Source organism: Dromiciops gliroides, chromosome 1 (assembly GCF_019393635.1).
Source record: "Dromiciops gliroides isolate mDroGli1 chromosome 1, mDroGli1.pri, whole genome shotgun sequence".
Taxonomy (NCBI): Eukaryota; Metazoa; Chordata; class Mammalia; order Microbiotheria; family Microbiotheriidae; genus Dromiciops; species Dromiciops gliroides.
The window spans coordinates 596,587,999-596,606,446 of NC_057861.1; the positions used below are offsets into that span (position 1 = coordinate 596,587,999).

Genomic DNA, 18,448 nt, shown 5'->3' on the forward strand with positions numbered 1-18,448 from the left:
AAAGGAAACATGTATTAGCTGACCTTTAAAAGTCTCTTCTGGGCAGCTAGGTGGCACAATGGATAGAGGCCTGGGTCTAGAGGCTGGAAGAACTGAGTTCAAATCGGGCCTCAAACACTAGCTGTGGGATCCTGGGTAAGTCACTTAACTGTGTTTGGCTCAGTTTCCTCATCTGTAAAATGAACTGTAGAAAGGATGGCAAACCACTCCAGTATCTTTGCCAAGAAGACCCCAAACAGGGTCATGAAGGGTCGAATACAACTGAAGAATAACAAAAGTCTTCTAGCTGTAAGTCTCTGAAATCTACTTAGACATATCTGATACCAGGCCTGCCAGCTGAGTACTATGGACAGCACATAAGCACGTGCTATGGCTTCTGCCGCAGGGTCTATAAATGATAGTGGAGACTTAAGAGTTTCATCCACAGAAATTTAGATATACTTCTACAAATCTGGCCTTGAATTTAAAATTAGAAGATGCTTCCTTTAGTAACGGGGTTAATCCTGGACTATTCCATATGTCACTGGAATTTGCACTGTATAATTAGACCCTAGAACTTTTCCAGCATGCCTGCCTGTGTCCTTAAGTGTAAGAAAAAATATGTGCAAATTCAATACAAGTTTATTAAGGCAGACAAGAGCTTTTATGAAACTGAATTTCCATAAAGATGACTACACATAATGCTACAGGACTGAGCTGTGGAAGACCATCAGATCACTTTTAGGCCATTCTCAAGGGACTCTCTGAAGAACCACATCATTAGTAATACTTAGTAATGAACCAATGAGTCAATTGAAGCATCAAAGCCCTTGTTTCTCAGCATTATGAATAATCAATTCAAATTAGAACCGATCAACAATCAATCAAAAATCAACAAGCATTTATTAAGCTCCTACTATATTCCAGATATTTAATAGGTTCTGGAGAAGAAAGACTAATACTGAAACATTTTCTACTCTTATGCAGTTTACATTCTACTTAGGAAATCAAGGAGACTGTGGGAAGGAAATGTTTCTGTGGGTATATTCAGTAGTCATGTGCTGTGAAAGTATATTGCTTCAAATTCTGAGCATTGTAACATTATAATCCTAGAAAATCAGATACTTTTTTGCCATAACTACCATTGCTCCTAAACTGAAATTAGATGGAAATTGTAGAGCCTGGGAATACCCTCTCCAGGAGTGTTATATTAGGACATAGAGGCACTTTCACTGTAAAACTCATCTTTTTTTGTCCTAGTACCTTGCCCAGTTTTCTACACATAGGAGATGTCTAATGTTGGTTAAATTAAGAGAATTTGTTAATTTGGGGGACCAATCAGATTGACCAGTTTTGCTAGATATAGTTGACACATTTATTTTTATCCTGCTAGCTCCCAATTTCCAATTTTACTGGTTTTGTCTAACTTGTCTGCATGTATTTTTCCATTGTTCTTGTGAATTTATGTAATCTCAGTCGCAAAGGAGAAGAGCAGGGGTCTCTACTCAAGCGAAAGAGACAAAGTTTAATCACAGAGTGCTCAGTATATATACAGAGAGATAAAATGCAGCTGGTCAGTGTGTCCATCTAGTGGAACAAACAGTGTAACATTAGAACTTTCACAATGATGAATACAGGAAAAAACATTTTTTATGGAGAATGGCTAGTTTTAACTGAAATACATTGTTAGTGCATTCTATTTGATTTATATGTATGTTACTCTATCCTGTCTACAACCTTGAAGTCATGTTGTCAGTTTTCCAACTGGTGACCCCAAGGTTATTGCTCAGGTAGAGTAATCATGCTATATTTTGTTAACCCATTCCAATCTAGCCCCCACAATGCATTACCAAAAAGAGTATGTTTCATTTTCAGCACGTATAGAATCATCCCTTTGAGTTGCTGTTTGATTGTTGGGAAGCATTAATGAGGTTTGATGGTGGTTGGTGAATGTTCTGCAGAGTGATAAAGGAAGCCACCCAAGGCTGCAACTGCCACAGCTGTATTGTGGGAAGAACACCCATCTGGAGAGAAAGAATATCATTAGACTGCTCATCAGATATGATTTTCATTGTTGCTGAGGGTTGCCATAGTTCCACCCCAACTTCATCACTTATCCAATTTTAAATCTCACATTCAGCTTTATCCATGGATACTAAACTCACCTGTTAATCCCTTCAATTTATTTAGTCGAGTTTTTAAACATCTCAAATGGTGTCACCCACATTGCTTTATTCCTTTCTAACAACACCCCTGGGAAGATGTGAGAGTCATGACTGTTTCCCCATTTTGCAGAAATGAAGAGAAAGGCCTGACTCAGACACACAAAATGTAGATTGCCATGCTTCTCAGTGTCTATCTTGTGTCCCTACTTTTGTTGTCACCAGCCTAAATGAACTTCTATTCTTAAAGATGCATGGTCTTGAACGGTTCTGGATTTGGTTCCCTTTGTTAACAGCACTGATCTTTAAGAAGAGTCCCAGAATCACTAGGCTGCCTTGAGGAAGTAGCTGCCTCTCACAACTAAATAAGGTCATCTCTCTCCAGCAAGTAAGAAGAATTAGTTCTCAATTAGTCATCAGTATTTGGCAGACACTGGCACTGACAAAGACAAATCTAGGGCCTTGTGATGACTTCCCCCTCACCTGATAAGTTAGACTAGCCAAAACTGATAACATTGTTGGAGTCTCCTTACTTACAGGGAGAGCTGCTGATGAGAAGTGAAATGACTAACAGAGAGAATGGGAGAATGGAAGGGTTTTGATAATCACACCTTAGGTAACTGGGAATAAAATACGCACTGACATTGGAGGAGAATACCCAGAAGAACAGTGGATCTACCTTGATCTCTGCTTGTACCTTAAACTTAGGGATGAATTCTTTTTTTTTTTTTTTTTTTAGGCAATGGGGGTTAAGTGACTTGCCCACAGTCACACAGCTAGTAAGTGTCAAGTGTCTGAAGTCGGATTTGAACTCAGGTACTCCTGAATCCAGGGCCGGTGCTTTAACCACTGCGCCATCTAGCTGCCCCGGGATGAATTCTTTAAAAAATAAACTAAATTCCTCCTAAAATATGAAAAGTAAGAAACTGCAACGAGTATTTCTATTAACTCTGATATCACAACTGTTCTTTTCTTTGCTACTAACCCACTTTTTCATTCTGTATGCCCAAATTAACATCTTCCTTTAGTCCTCTAGACCCCCTGACATGAGTGAGGCCAGGGATCTTTCCTGAAGAATGTAATCAGAATGTTCGTTTTCAGAAGAGCAAATGCAATTTATGCCTATTGAGTTGTCATGTATTTCTGTTAGTAAAATGTAGGGCATTGGGGTCAGCTAGGTGGCGCAATGGATAAAGCACCAACCCTGGATTCAGGAGGACCTGAGTTCAAATGTGACCTCAGAAACTTGACACTAGCTGTGTGACCCTGGGCAAGTTACTTAACCCTCATTGACCCGCAAAAAAAAACCAAAACAAAACAAAACAAAAACAATAAAATGTAGGGCATCTCTGCATAGAATAACGTGTGTGTGGGGAGAGGTGGAAAAGTAGTGGCTCTTTTCACTTGTCTTCTAGGCACTAAAAAAACATCCTATGAGCCTTTGATGGTTTTACCTGCAAATCCTTTCTCTCTCCTCTTAACTCTTCTCAATGATTGTTGTTGGTCTTCACCAACTCTATATAATTGGTTTATATTGTCATCTGGTGACAGAAAAAATATAAAGGAACATCAGGTGAAATTATTTAATATGAATTTTTTAAAATAATTCCTGCCTTGTCCCACCCTCATTTCTAATACCCTTATTTTGTTGTAGGAAACTTCCTGAACTTGAAGGTCCTGTGTTTGTGGTGTCTTTCTCTCTCTCCTGATTGTATATTAGAAGTGCTATATAAATGTGAGTTATCATTACATCTTTTCCATCAATTCTAGTGTTCCTGATACTTATGCTATAAGGCCTCCTCTTCCTTCATTTTCTCTCTTATTGCCAACTTATCTTAGACCCTTCAAGCACCAAAATGCTTTTTAGGGCCCTGAAGGCAAATGATCTCAACCTAGAAACCCCCATTGTTTTATATATATATTTCTTTTTGTAAGGCCTTGAACTCAGTTCCTTGCTTGCCTGCAAATGCTCTGCACTCCTCTTCTCTTTTTGTATGGTGTCTTCTCTGCCCCTTGGATAGAGACCATGGACACTAAGAGTAGTGACAGTACATTCCTGGCATTCAGTAAGAGTTCCTTCCATCTGACCTTATCAAATGCTTGGGGAAATACTCTTTCATCTTTGCAAAAGCTCCAGTGAGCTGCTGATGCAGTTTCTTCTGAGAGGATGTGGCAGACTGCATTTATATCTTCTCCAACTCCTCAAGTTCCCTACTACCGAGGCAGTCAACTTTACTCACAAGGCTTCCCAAAGCAGCCCTCCTTAGGTCGCTGCCAGGTGAGAATAGTCTGTAGCCATCTAGGCTTGTAGAAATCTGAGTAGCCAGAAAGTCCACAGAACATGACTGAGGAAAAGAAGGTGAAATTGGTCATCTTCTCAATATCCTGGATGCCTTTGACAGTCTTTCCCACCTCTACAAACCCACCTCTATTCCTCTTGTTAGGCCTGCTGTGTCCTTCAGGGGTCAGTACAAACCTGAGAAGAGTTGAGTATATTGAGCCACTAGAACTCTTGGCTGATAGGGAAGAGTAACACTACATCTTTGCTATAGCAACAGGGGGCACAACCTAGTTCAACTTTCAGGGTAGCATCCCCTCAACCACTGAGAGCTTCAGTGAATGTTGGATAAAGTCATAGGTTCTTTGGAAAATGAAAATCCCTGGTGGGATTTGGGCTTCCAAACTAAAGAACCTCTACTATTCCAACTTACTTTATCCATGATGTCCCTTAGTCACCCAAGAGTTCAGACACTGCATTTTAGGGGAAGGGGGAATTGTGGATAACGACAAGTCAGAACTGTCATCAAGAACGTAGTGTGTGTGCATGTGATAGAAGAGGAGGATTGTGTGCACTTATCTGGAGAATGGAAAGAAGTTCATACTATTTTCCATGAAGATATCTCTATTGGGAAGTGGGAATCCAACTTCTTCAGTTTTCAAGTTCAGTTCCATCATGTTAGCGCAAAAAATATCTATGTAGTATTTGGACTGGAGAAACAGGCCATCTGAGCATCCTTTCTAGGGGCCAGAAAACCAGGGAGCATTGAATTTAGTTTTGGTGGCAGGAAAGAGCAGCAATTGTTCATAGAAAAATGTGCGGTTTTAAGATGGACCTCAGCAATTATATATAAAATGAGGGCTTTTGCCAGGATTCTTTTTGCATGAAGTCTTACAACATGTATAAAGCGGACTCAAACTATAGTTCTTTCTCTTTATTGTCTTTATTGTCTTCTGAAACAGCAGCTGAGGAAGGATCTGAGACACCAATAGTCCAAAAACCCAGTTGCCATACACTCATCTACTTATTTCCATTCTTATCAAGTACAAATAGTGAGTCTTTCCTATGCTAAGTGAATTCCTGAATTCTTAAAAGTGATTTGAAATATTGACTGGAACTCTTAGAGACAACTATCTCCATTTCCAATTTTGAATCAGAAGAATCGGACAGATTTAGCTGAACAAGGGAGGCCAACAGCCTTTTTATTTACCTCAGTCATAAGAATAGGGCAGGGATCTTTTCTCACATGTAAAGATACAAGTAATTAGGAATTAGATTACAATTTCGGTCTGAAATTTAGTTGGATAGAGAGTGAGAGCAATGTGCCTTTCAGATCAGGAAAAAAACTGGGCAACAGGTTTCATGCCAAAGTAAAACGATCTGTTCTTTAGGACTTTGATTGTGGCTCCAATAAAACATTGTCATATATATGGTGGTAGCTGGATGGCCTCCAAGCAACACTATCTAAATTGGGTGTTACTGGCCTTCTTGAGTAATCTAGCCCACAAAAGAGTCACTTACCATTTTGGCAAACAGGAAATAGAGGAGCTGGTGTGACAGTGCATAGCCTATGCAGCCAGGCTTGGTCATGACTTCCCTGCAGAGGTCAGTGACAGTGCAGGACTGCAAGCCCTCCTTCCTGAGGAGCAAGCAGTCCCAGGCTGTTATTTGGAGAAAACAATGAATGACGTTCGGGGGAACCGTAGGCCTGCTCATGCTGACACAGGTCCTTTGGGAGAATTGTTTTTGAGCTTGAAGAGCACACAGAAAGGAAAGAAGTTTCTGTGAGAGTATACTATCAGAGGGGTATGTGGTGATACTTTTCTATCCAGGGAAGAAAGAAAAAAAAGGCCATTAAACTCACTTGGTTCCTAGTAAGAGCGTCATGCATGAATCACTTAATTCTTCTGAGAAAGAATCTGAGTAGTCAAACTTGGAGTAGACCATGGAGGAGTTGGTGTGACCCCATGAATGAGGGAGTTTCCAAAATCCTGGCTGTAGAGTCTCTTGGAATTCTGTCAGAATGAAATTGACCAGGGTAAAATTAACCAGGGACACAGTAAGAAAAAGCCATTTTAAGGGGCAGCTAGGTGGTGCAGTGGATAAAGCACCGGCCCTGGATTCAGGAGTACCTGAGTTCAAATATGGCCTCAGACACTTGACACTTACTAGCTGTGTGACCCTGGGCAAGTCACTTAACCCCCATTGCCCCGCAAAAAAAAAAAAAAAAAAAAAGGCCATTTTACATCAATTCTCTCTCATACCAGACTTCAATCTGACATGCCCTGGGCATACATAACCCATGTCCAAATTCCTTGTGCCCCACAAATGGATGGCTAGGCTCTTGTGATCTTCACCAGCCTCTTGAGAACTGGAGTTGAAATCACTCAGGAAATATATTGTCATCCACAGGAACAGGCTCCTACTGCCAGTGAGTCAAATAACTACATGTTAAGTGCCTATTACTGTAAGGCAGTGTGATAAGCACTGGGGATATACAAAGAAAGGCAAAAGACAGTCCCTGCCTTGAGGAGCTCACAATAGATTCCAGGGAAGATCATAACTAAGGGATGATACTTAACTTTATTTATAGAACAAACAAATGAGTTTTCTGGTGTGGTTAGAAAATGATGTGGTCTCACAAGACCCCCACACAAGCAGGGATCTATATACAATGACATACTGGGACATGCCATTTAAGGCTAAGCTTCCACTGTGGGGCCATTTCTTCAAGTAGAGAGACTTGGAGACACCAGAGGGAGGTTTTTAGTGTCAGAAGGGACTGTGTGAGAGGAGAGACTTTCTGCTACTTCCTCTGCATTGGGTATTGTGTTCCCATGTTCTCTATAAAGAGGCTGGATGGCGACTTGTCTATTCAACCCCATAGGATGGCCAGGATCATTCAAGCAAGGGAGACTAGATTAGTTTCCCTAGCAAATAAACCTCCTGACTGGCACAATATTTACCTTTTAAGTACTTAGAGTCACTGAGCTTGAGGTAGACTGTGGCCCTGGCAATGAGTGGTAACAACTTCTTCACTATCTTCTCTACCCTCAGGCTGAGGGGCTTCAGGGCAGGATCCTGGGCCCATTTCTCCAAGACACCTTGCAGCTGCACTGTGAAGGAACATGACAGGCCTGTGAATCAGGTCTTGCCCCATAGGTGTGCTTTGTTATTCAGAGAAATGTGTCTGAATCTCATTGCTGTTTATTATTTAGGTGAGACCACTACCCCTGATATCCCACCATCTTCGTTGTAGTTCTTTCCACCAACAAGGAGGCACCACTCCCCACCCCTCTTTATGGGTGGAACTGGGATTGAAAGAACTGGGGGATTGGAAGCAAGGTGACCCCAGCCCTTCATTTTCTTTGCCATGACCCAAGGCAAATCCCTTTCTGAACTCTACCCATTTTCCCCAAGATTAAGTCCCCTTCTCTCTTCACTGAGGTGTTCTGGGAATGAACAAAGTCATGAAAGGGAAACATATTTACAGATTTTTGTAGTTTGGGTTGGTTTAGATCTTTAGACAGTTGAAGAATGAAATGGCCATAGTAGAGGATTTCAACTAAATTCTGTCTGAGGATACATTAAAAAAAATCAAAGGGTCTAGTATGATAGCTGTTGTGTGTTCCAGACGAGCAGAGGAAATGGTAACAGGTTTTTTGCGGTTGCTCTTCTTTCTCCTCTTGGTCATTAATATGGTCAAGAAATGCCTACTATTCTCCCAGCTTTCTCAGTGAGACCTAGACATGAGCACTTTCCCTTCCCTTCTAGGGTCTCAATACTGGAGTCATTTTTCTGGCAATCTTCTGGGTGTGAAGAGACTGCTGAAAAATTTCATTATACATTATACGAATGCATAATTTATTACTAATACATTATACATTATTTTAATATTATTTATTAATTAATACATTATACATTATAATTATAGCCCAAATCTGGACCACAAGGACATAAGTAAACCTGCTTCAGACCCTCTGGCACCACAAATTCCAGTTCCAGGAGGGCTGAGCTGGCAGCCAGCATAGAATAGGATTAAGAAGGGCTCCCATTACCTACAGTGGAAGGATTACCTTTGTAGGTAGGAGCCTAATGGAAAGAATCCCAAACTAAGATCTTGAGGCCCTGGCTGCTTGCTCCCTTAAGGATAGTTATTACTAGTTTAAGGGGTATGACTGGCCCCACACCAGCGCAGGGTTTTCTCTCTGTTTGACTTGGCTTTTTTCCAGGACATTGTCATAAGAATACTCTTCTTTTCTAAAGCTGAACAAACACTTGACGAATTTTCCCAGAACCTCTAAACGTCTTTGGTTACAAGGCAGTATGAGCTGAGGTTAGAGTAGAGGAACAGTTTACCCACAGGTGACCCGGAGCCTAATAGAAATATTTGTATTTAATTCTTTATGAAATAAGAATAGTTTCTCCTACCTTGTAATGAGAAAAGGAGCCACAGAGTGCTTTGGTTTGGGAAGTCAGGCTATAGCATTCTTTAAGGGACTTACGTTTTCAAAATTTTTTCTTCAGCGTTTAACACAATTTCTTTTTACTTCTAAAAACTCAAGAGGTGCAAGGCAAGGTGCTGCCTCTAAGCAGACAGAGGCCAAATGAGAAAAAATACCTACCTTTCCTAAGTTACCAAACATAAAGTTCAGCTTCAGCTAATCCCCTTTTCCTAAGGTTAGCAAATCAGTTGAAAAATTAAAAAACAATCTTGGTTGCTAGTCATCTTGTGGAAGAGAGGAAGTCACACTACCTTCCTGTACCCAGAATCCCAGCACTCCATCCAGGTTAAGCTCCCTGAATCTCTTCTCCATGAATGAGGTGGCTTTCTCCAGGGCAGGAAGGATCATTTGGCCCATGGCAACCTTGTTCTCCAAGAAGTCCTGTTGTTGGAGAGATAATGGTGGTAACAGCAATGGCAGCAAGACCAGCAGCCCCATTAGGTACATGTCTTAGTCCCCTGCACTCAGCCAAATGTTCACAGCAGCTCCTGCACTGGGCGCCTCATATACTCTCCTCCCTCCTTCCCCCTCTTCCTTCTCACTGGACAAAAGGAGTAACAAAGACTTTTACTATTATAAATAAGCAGATAAGTAAGTCCCCAAGGAAGGGAACTCTAGGGCAGGGCTTCTTAAACTTGTTCCACTTGAGACCACTTTTCACCTGAGAGATTTTTACGCAACCCGGCTATACTGGTATAGAAAATAGGTATACATAACCTTTTACTGTTGCCAAATTTTTCACAATCCCCACATTCAGTTACGTGACTGAATATTGGGTCCCAACCCACAGTTTAAGATGCTTTGCTCTAGGGCACTCTGTACTCTAGGGCAGCTGATTTGATACTGGTCCTGAGTGGTGGGTAAAGGGCTATACAAAAAGTGTGCTGACTATGGCTTTGCCCATAGTTTGGGATCCCTGGGGGGCTCGGTGTAACTGGCTGAAGTGGTAGCTGTGATTAGTGGCTCAGGAATATATTTCTACCAAACAGTTTGGAAATCCTTAAGTACAACATTTAGAGCAGAGAATAGAGACAAAGGCTTCATTTTTCCCCAGGGTTCAGGTTCTCTGAACCCTTCTGACTGGATGATTTCAAGGGTTGTTTCCAGCTCTGAATCCTGTGATCTTTCACACCTGTAGCCCCTAGATATGCCTGCTCTGTACCAAAGTGACCTCAAACACTCTTATAACTCTCAGTTATACATTCTACAAGATGTCTCCCTAGTCTATATATCCAGTGTCTCTAGCTACATTCACAAAGGAATCTCAAACTCAACTACCAAAATTTTATCTCCTCTTCCCCCAGCCACTAAACTTGCTTCTGCTTTAAACTTCCCTTTTTCTATTGAGGGCATGACCATTCTCCAGTCATCCAAGTCCATAATTTTGTAGTCATCTCTGACCCTAGCTTCTTTTTCATCAACTATCTCCAATCAGTTGTCAAATCATATCAATTCGATCAAAGGAATTAGAGCAAATAAAAAGAGGAAACAAAACTATCACTCTTTGTAGATGATACGATGTTATACTTAGAAAACCGTAGAGAATCGACTAAAAAACTACTTGAAATTATCAACAACTTTAGCAAAGCTGCAGGATACAAAATAAACCCACATGAATCATCAGCATTTCTATATGTTACCAACGAAGTCCAGCAACAACAGATAGAAAGAGAAATTCCATTTCAACATAAATGTAGACAATATAAAATACTTGGGAGTCTACCTGCCAAGACAAACCCAAGAACTATATGACCAGAACTATAAAACACTTTTCATACAAATAAAATCAGATCTAAACAACTGGGAAAATATTAATTGTTCATGGGTAGGCCAATCCAATATAATAAAAATGACAATCCTACCTTAGTTTATTTATTTAGTGCTATACCAATCAAACTATCAAAAAAATTATAGATCTCAACAAAAATAAAATTCATCTGCAAGAATAAAAGCTTAAGGGGGCGGCTAGGTGGCGCAGTGGATAAAGCACCGGCCATGGATTCAGGAGTTCCTGAGTTCAAATCCGGCCTCAGACACTTGACACTTACTAGCTGTGTGACCTTGGGCAAGTCACTTAACCCCCACTGCCCCACAAAAAAACAAACAAACAAACAAAAAAAGAATAAAAGCTTAAGGATATCAAGGTAATCAATGAAAAATGAAAACATGAAAAATTTTAAAAGCTCAAGGATATTAAGGAAATAAATGAAAAAATGAGAAAGAAGGTGGTCTAACAGTACCTAATCTCAAACTGTATTATAAAGTGGCAATTATCAAAACAATCTGGTACTAAGAAATAGAGATGTGGATCAGTGGAACTAATTAAGGTCAAATTACATTATAGTAAATGCCTACAGTAGTCTAGTGTATGATGAACCCAAAGATCCAAGCTTTTGAAACAAAAAAACTCATTATTGTACAAAAACTGCCACTGGAAAACAGCATGACAGAAACTAGGTATAGACCAACATCTCACACCATATACTAAAATAAGGACAAAATGGGCACTTGATTTACACATAAAGGGCAATACCATAAGCAAATTAAGAGAACATGGAATAGTTTATCTGTCAGATTTATGGACAGAGGAAGAATTTAGGACCAAAGAAGATATAGAGAGTAAAATAAAAAGTAAAAGAGATAATTTTGATTATATAAAATTTAAAAGTTTTTGCACAAACCAAACTAATGTAACCAAGAATAGTATAAGGGAAACAGAAAACTGGGAGAGAATTTTAAAAATAAGTATTTCTGATAAAGGCCTCATTTCTCAAACATATAGATGTGAGAAATGGGTAATTGTCTCCTCTCAATGTGGATATAACAGTCAATCATACTCCCCTGACCTGTTTGTAGGACAAAGGTCTCAGATCCTCCCCCCTCAGGTTAGCAAGGTCACATGGTTCAAGGAGCCCTGGTCTCAATTAGGTCCTCTCCAGAGTTCTGTCCATATAAGAAAGTATAAGGTCCACTCCTGAGTTATGCCCATACAAGGAAGAGGGGTGGGAATACTGCATTCCGATTAGCTAGTTTTTGCTCGTAGATTGTAACCCCGACCAGTGATGAAAAAGGGGAAGGTCCATTCGCGTTAGGGACTAGGGTATAAAACAGGGCCTGCGAGCCCCCTTTCTGGGCACCCACTAGCTGCACACTAGGGTGCCTCCTTCTCATGCGAAGAAAATAAAGTCTTTGTCACTTCACTGCTGAGTTCCTGAGAATTATTGAGAAGAGGATGAATTTTTCCCTCACAATAGATAAATGAGTCAAATTAATAAAAATACAAGTCATTCCCCAATTGATAGATGGTCAAAGGATATGAACAGGCAGTTTTCAGACAAAGAAATCAAAGCTATCTATAATCATATAAAAATGCTCTATAGCACTATTGATCAGAGAAACACAAATTAAAACAACTCACCTCATACCTATCAGAGTGGCAAATATAACAAAAAAGGAAAATATTGGACGTTGGAGGGGATGTGGAAAAACTAGGATGCTAATCCACTGCTGGTGGAGTTCTGAATAGATCCAACCATTCTGGAGAGCAATGTGGAACTATGCCCAAAGGGCTATAGAATTGTGCATACCCTTTGATCCAGGAATACCACTGCTAGGTTTATATCCCAACGACATGCCCAAAAAAGGAAAAAAAGCCCTATTTATACAAAAAATATTTATAGCAACTCTTTTTGTTGTAGCTAAGAATTAGAAATCAAAGGAATGCCCATCAATTAGGGGATGGCTAAACAAGCTATGATATATGTTGGTGATGGAATACTATTGTGCTATAAGAAATAACAAGCAGGATGATTTCAGAAAGGCCTGAAAAGACTTATATGAATTGATATATAGTGAAGTGAGCAGAACCAGGAAAACTTTGTGCACAGTAACAGAAATATAATTTGATGAAGAACTGTGAATGACTTAACTATTCTCAGCAACAAAATGATCCACAATGGATTATGATGTAAAATGATGAAACAAACTATCCACCTCCATAGAAAGAACTGACATTGATTGAACACAGACTATTTCTCATGCTATTTCTCACCACCCAGCTAGTAAGTGTCAAGTGTTTGAGGCAGTCCTTCTGAATCCAGGGCTGGTGCTTTATCCACTGTGCCACCTAGCTGCCCCTATTTCTCAATTTATTTCAGTGTTTTTCTTTTACTCAAGTTTTCTTATACAAAATGACTAATATGATAATATTTCATATAATTGCACATGTAAAACCTATATATGATTGCTTACCGCATCAGGGTGGCGGAAGGAGAGGAAGGGAAGAAGGGATAAAATTTGGAGCCCAAAACTTTAAATAAAAATGTTTTTTATCAAAAGAAAAAAAAAAGAAAGTTAAAAAACAACCAAATCATGTCAATTCTACCTTCAAGACATTTCTCACATCAATCTCTGCTCTCAACTCATCTGCATCCTACTTCAGGCCCTCATTCAACATCTCCTAATTGGTCTTTCTACTTCCAAGCTCCTCTCTCTACCTTCCATACACCCAACTGTCAAAACAATCTTCATAGGGCACCAGTTTGACTATACCATTCCTCAGCTCAAGAATCTTCATTGTTTTCATTTTGGCTCTAGAATAAAATACAAGGTACTCGGCCTTGGCATTCACAACATTTTTAATTCTATCTCTAGCCTACCTTTTCTTCTTCTTCTTCTTCTTCTTCTTCTTTTCTTCTTCTTCTTCTTCTTCTTCTTCTTCTTCGAAACCTCTCTGTCCAATAAAAAAGCATTTTTTCTCTCTTCCCCACCTTTTCCTCTCATCAAAAAAAATATAAACAAAGCCTCTGTTACAAATATACATAGTTATGCAAAACAAATTCTCACATTGGCCGAGTCTGAAAAATGCATCTCATTTTGCATCTTTAAGTCATTACTTCTTTTAGGAAGTGAATAGCATGGATTACAGTTAGTCATCTCATTGATCCACATTCTTACATCTTTCAAGGTTTTCATGACAATTTTGTTACTATATAAATTGTTCTCCTGGTACTTCTCACTTCATGTCACACAAATCTCTCCAGGTTTTCAACCCTTTTATAGCATATTATTATTCATATACCATAACTTTTTTAGTCATTCATCACATGGATGGACACCTCCATTTTCAATTCTTTGCCTTGGCCAAAAGAGTTTGTACAAGATATTTTGTATGTATGGGTCCTTTTCATCTTTCTTAGATCACTTTGGGGGAACAGGCCTAATTATCACTAAATATTGCTTGACCACATGCAGATGACTTTTGTGGCATAGCTCCAAATCACTTTTCAGAATGACCAGACCGATACACAGTTTCAACAACAGTGCATCAATGTGTTTCTTTTCCCATAGCCCACCCAATATCTCATTTTCCTATTTTGACATCTTAGTCAATCTGATGGGTATGAGGTAGAACCTCAGAGTTGCTTTAATTTTAATCTATCTAATTATTAGTATTTTGGAGCTTTTTTTTTTCATTTGTCTGACTGACCTTTCCAGACCAATTTCCCATTACTTTCTATGTTCTATTCAATTTGGCAAACTTGCTGTTTTCTGACCTTCATGTTCCATGTTTAGTTTCTATGCCTTCCAAGAAGCTTTCCCACATTCTGGTGTAGCACTGTCTTGGTGTTAAGGAGTTTAGGGAGCTGGGAAAGGATGTCTGCAATTTCTTCCCTCTTTGATCCCTGTTGAGTTGCCCTGACTTTGACCAGACATAACTAGACTTTGGCTGACAAAATTAGTTTCTACCTTTCTGAGGCAGGGGAAGGACAAAAGCAATTCAAGTGGAGAATTCATAGTCGGGGATGGAGGGAAGAGTCAGTAGAGTTTGCTGCTTCTTTGAGAATGGGCAGAAGAACACCAGTGTAGAAAGAGAGGGGCTGCTGCCAGGTCTGGCAAATACACTGGGGACTGAGAGGAGTGCCCTGGAGAGCTGTTGTGTGAGAGTGCCAGCCATGAGATCCTCAACACTTGACTATAAGATAGAGTATTATTGGGGCAGTGCTGGATAATTAGACCTGTTAGGATGGCTGAGACCAGAAGCCTTACTCCCTTCCTTCCTGGGACATGTGTGCTTATTCTCTGAATCCATGTTTCTTTGGAATTTTTACTTTTTGCCTTTTAAGTATTATAAATTTGGCTAACCAATGAACTATGACTCTGTTGCAGCAAGGTGCCCTGAAGGTACCTTAAGACAGGAGACATCATTGGTATCAGGTGGGCCAAACCACCACCCCTTTGATCACCAATCTTCCTTAGACCTCAATAGTAATAGCCCAGGACTTTTGACTCAAGAGTCTTAAGGATTAGACATACCCTTCAGTCCACCAGGCCTGATTCTAGCCCAGCCCCAAGCACTCAACCAGAGAATCAACAAATATGCAGATGAAATTTAGCAGTTACTTTTAAAGATGCTAAAGCTCATGTCTCCTGAGTACCCACAACTCCTGAAAACATAGAAAAGAATATTGTTCTTAATATCAAAATCCCTTATATCAAATCAGTTGACATCACAAACATATATGGTTTTTATCAAAGGAAATTATGCTAAAGCAGATACATTGAGACCATTGGGCCTTTCCAACTGACTTTCAGCTAAAAATTTATGTGTATACATGTATGTATGTATGTATGCATGCATGTATGCATGTATGTGTGTGCTACACTGATAATCTGGGACTGTTTTGTCCTCTACTTAGAGCAGAAGTTCTTAGCTTTTTTGTGTGTCATGGATCCTTTCTCAGATTAATGTTTTTAGTTGCATAAAATAAAATACATAGGATTACAAAGAAATTAATTATATTAAAATAGTTATTAAAGTATTAAAGAAATTTCATGGATTCTGGTTGAGAACCCCTGACACACTCCAGGTCAAGGATTCAAGAGTTGGTTTCTGCTGAGAAATCCTCTTGCCTAGATTGAACTTAATTCAATTTAACATTTCTTTTCCTCCTTCTGTGTGTAGAACATTTTGTTACAGATCCTGGGAACTCAAACAGTCCCTGCCCTTTAAGAGCTTATTGTGTAGTAGTAGATGAACTATGTAAACAAATAGCTATAATAACAAGTAAGAAAGTGATAACGTTCAGAGAAATCAGAGGAGATTGAGGAATGAAAGAATACCAAGGAATGAAGGGGGCTAAGTTCTAGGGGCAGGGCAGTGGAGTGAAGGAAGTCATGAAGATGGTAGTACCTGAGCTGGGTTTTAGAGAAGGCAAAGAATGTCAATAGGCAGAAATGGAGTAGGGGGTGAAGTGACGTGGTGCAGAATTTTTATAAGGCGTGGGAATCTCTATCAAGTGACAAGGTAAAACCAAAGCAAGGAATAGTGAATTGTCTGATTTGGCTGAAATAAGGGGGAACAGCTTGAGAGAAGACTAAGAAGGTAGAGTGGTGTTATGTAACGATTGGAATGACGCCACCTGCTGGAGACTTACTGTAGAAGAGTTCTGCCCATGAAGCGAAGGTCTTTGAGGGCAAGACCAGGAGTCTTTTTTTTGGTGTCAGGAAGTGACGCAGGCTAGTGGGAGGAGGAAGGAAGAGACTGGCGCTCAGTCTCGCTCTCTTTCCTTTGAACTCTGGTGGAGAGCGGAGCTAGAAATGTGCTCTCCCTTTAATAGATAGGAATCTAGGCCTTTCTCTCTCTTTACCAAATTCTTATTCTCCTTAATAAATGCTTAAAAGTCTAACTCTTGCTAAAGCTTATAATTTATTGGCGACCACTCATTAGATATTTTAGACAGTTTAGCTAGAATTTTAGCCCTTAACAGATGGCTGACCACGAAGAGGAAAGCTAAACCTCAGTCTTCTTCTGATCTTCTGGTTGGGTAAGAAATTTTCTCTACCCTCTCCCTTTAACTGCTAAGTACTGGCGTACTGGCTGTGTTTTCCTTTAAATTTTTTCAAATGGACCTTTTAAACTCCCTAATTACCCTATTTTTGATTTTAGTCTGTTTAACCAGACAAATGGGGGCTAAGATCATGTTAATGCTTTGTTTTTGTGGATTTTCTATTTTTCTTTTTATTTTTGTTAGAAGAGCCAGCAATGTACTCCCACAAAGAAATATCTCCCCCTCTCCCAACCATGCTTTTTCAGAGAAACCTGAAGAGATTCATGCTGCTTTTCCCAGTTCTAACACTAATTGTTGCTCTAATTTTGCATGCCTGGAGGCAATGACCCACCCTCTGGAAGCTTTTAATCCCCTAGCACCTGGAGGCAAAGTGGGGGAAGAGGAATCCAGGCCTGAGTTCAAAATCAAGTCTGATTCAAATTGTGCTGGTCCCTCCCCTCCTCTCCAGACCCCACCCTCTACTCCTCCCATGGCCAAGCCCATTGCTTCCCCTGCCTGGGAAGTCCAGAGATCTGATGCGCATGCTCAACTTTCTCTAACTACATTTGCAGCTTCAGGCTCAGCCCTTCCCCAGGCTGGCTGTGCTTCTGAGACAACCTTAGAAAACCCTTTAAATTCCAGATATGCTCGTTTTGTTCATAATTTTGCTAACCTGATTTTGTCTTTAATTAGTAATCTTATAAAGCATTCGTATGGTGAAAAGACTGACAAACAATATAGAGGAGTTAAAGAAGAAAAACTTAAGCTGAATAAAAATGACAATCATCAACATAGTTCAAGACTCCTCTTCTTTTGCCATGGAAGGGTATATATTTTACAGAAATGTAGAAGTAAGCAGCAAGGTATTGATATGAGTATTGGGGATTTTAGATATCGGAATCAAAAGTGTTCTGAATTCACTCAGAGTAATAGTATCAGTTCAGAGGTTACATAGGATTTCTATGCTATTATATATACATTTTGAAATTAATGGTATGGGTTTATTTTTATAGAGATTTTCATGCTTTTGAGATTATGTCTTATACTTAGTTTTTAAAACAAGGAGAATATTTGTAAAAGCTTTTTAGTCATGTGATCAAGTTTATATTTTATAATACTCTTATTAATATTAAGTTCATGCTCATTTAGATTTCCTTAGTTTGAATTTCATTGTCTTTTATTGTTCCATGTGTATTTTCTTCTATTCATTTGTCTATCTAATTTTGAAACATTGCAAGATGGTTTTGATTTCATAATACAATGTTAATTCTAGGAATATTGTGCTCCCATATTCTGAGTTGTTTGTTTTTGTTATTTTTTTTCCTCAACTGATTATCTGATCAAACTCTTTAAAGCATTTCCCTGGCAAATTGGTTGCCATGGCAAGTGTAAATTGATTCTAGAAGTATTATTTTTGATAAGCATATTCCAAAAAAAAAAAAAAGAGGGGAACATTTGTAAAAGTTTTCTCTTTTCAAAAAAAAAGTTTTCTTTGAGATTCTGTTGTGCTTTAACTTGTATTTAAATATGTTCTGATTTTTCACAAAAGTAATTGTATACTAAGTAAAAAAAAGGGGGTATTATTTGAAATTGTTGCATAATTATATATTGTGTTCTGAGTCAAGATGTATTCACATTTTTTGCAATCATTTATTATCCTCAATTTTTAAATCCATATGAGACTTGGATTATGGG

At 39.2% G+C, this 18,448-nt stretch overlaps 1 protein-coding gene across 1 annotated transcript; it reads right to left on the reverse strand.

Moving 5' to 3' along the window:
- Window positions 1-1,558: 1,558 nt before the first annotated feature.
- LOC122736318 (UPF0764 protein C16orf89 homolog) lies at window positions 1,559-9,371 on the reverse strand. The gene is made up of 8 exons (XM_043978461.1): window positions 9,176-9,371; window positions 7,386-7,535; window positions 6,284-6,434; window positions 5,941-6,058; window positions 5,024-5,159; window positions 4,382-4,486; window positions 3,596-3,682; window positions 1,559-2,003 (listed from the first exon to the last, which is right to left on the reverse strand). The coding sequence occupies exons 1-8, from the start codon at window positions 9,369-9,371 to the stop codon at window positions 1,903-1,905; spliced, it is 1,044 nt and encodes a 347-aa protein (XP_043834396.1). The 3' UTR covers window positions 1,559-1,902.
- Window positions 9,372-18,448: the final 9,077 nt, after the last annotated feature.

Bases quoted from the DNA above. Each gene is read 5' to 3' on its own strand.
- LOC122736318 (XM_043978461.1), bottom strand. From the start codon at position 9,371: ATGTACCTAATGGGGCTGCTGGTCTTGCTGCCATTGCTGTTACCACCA. The intron at 5,160-5,940 runs GTAAGTGACTCT...TCTGGCCCCTAG, and splicing joins ATTTCCTGTTTGCCAAAATG to AAAGGATGCTCAGATGGCCT. The intron at 3,683-4,381 runs GTGAGTAAAGTT...TTCTGTCACCAG, and splicing joins GGGCTGCTTTGGGAAGCCTT to ATGACAATATAAACCAATTA.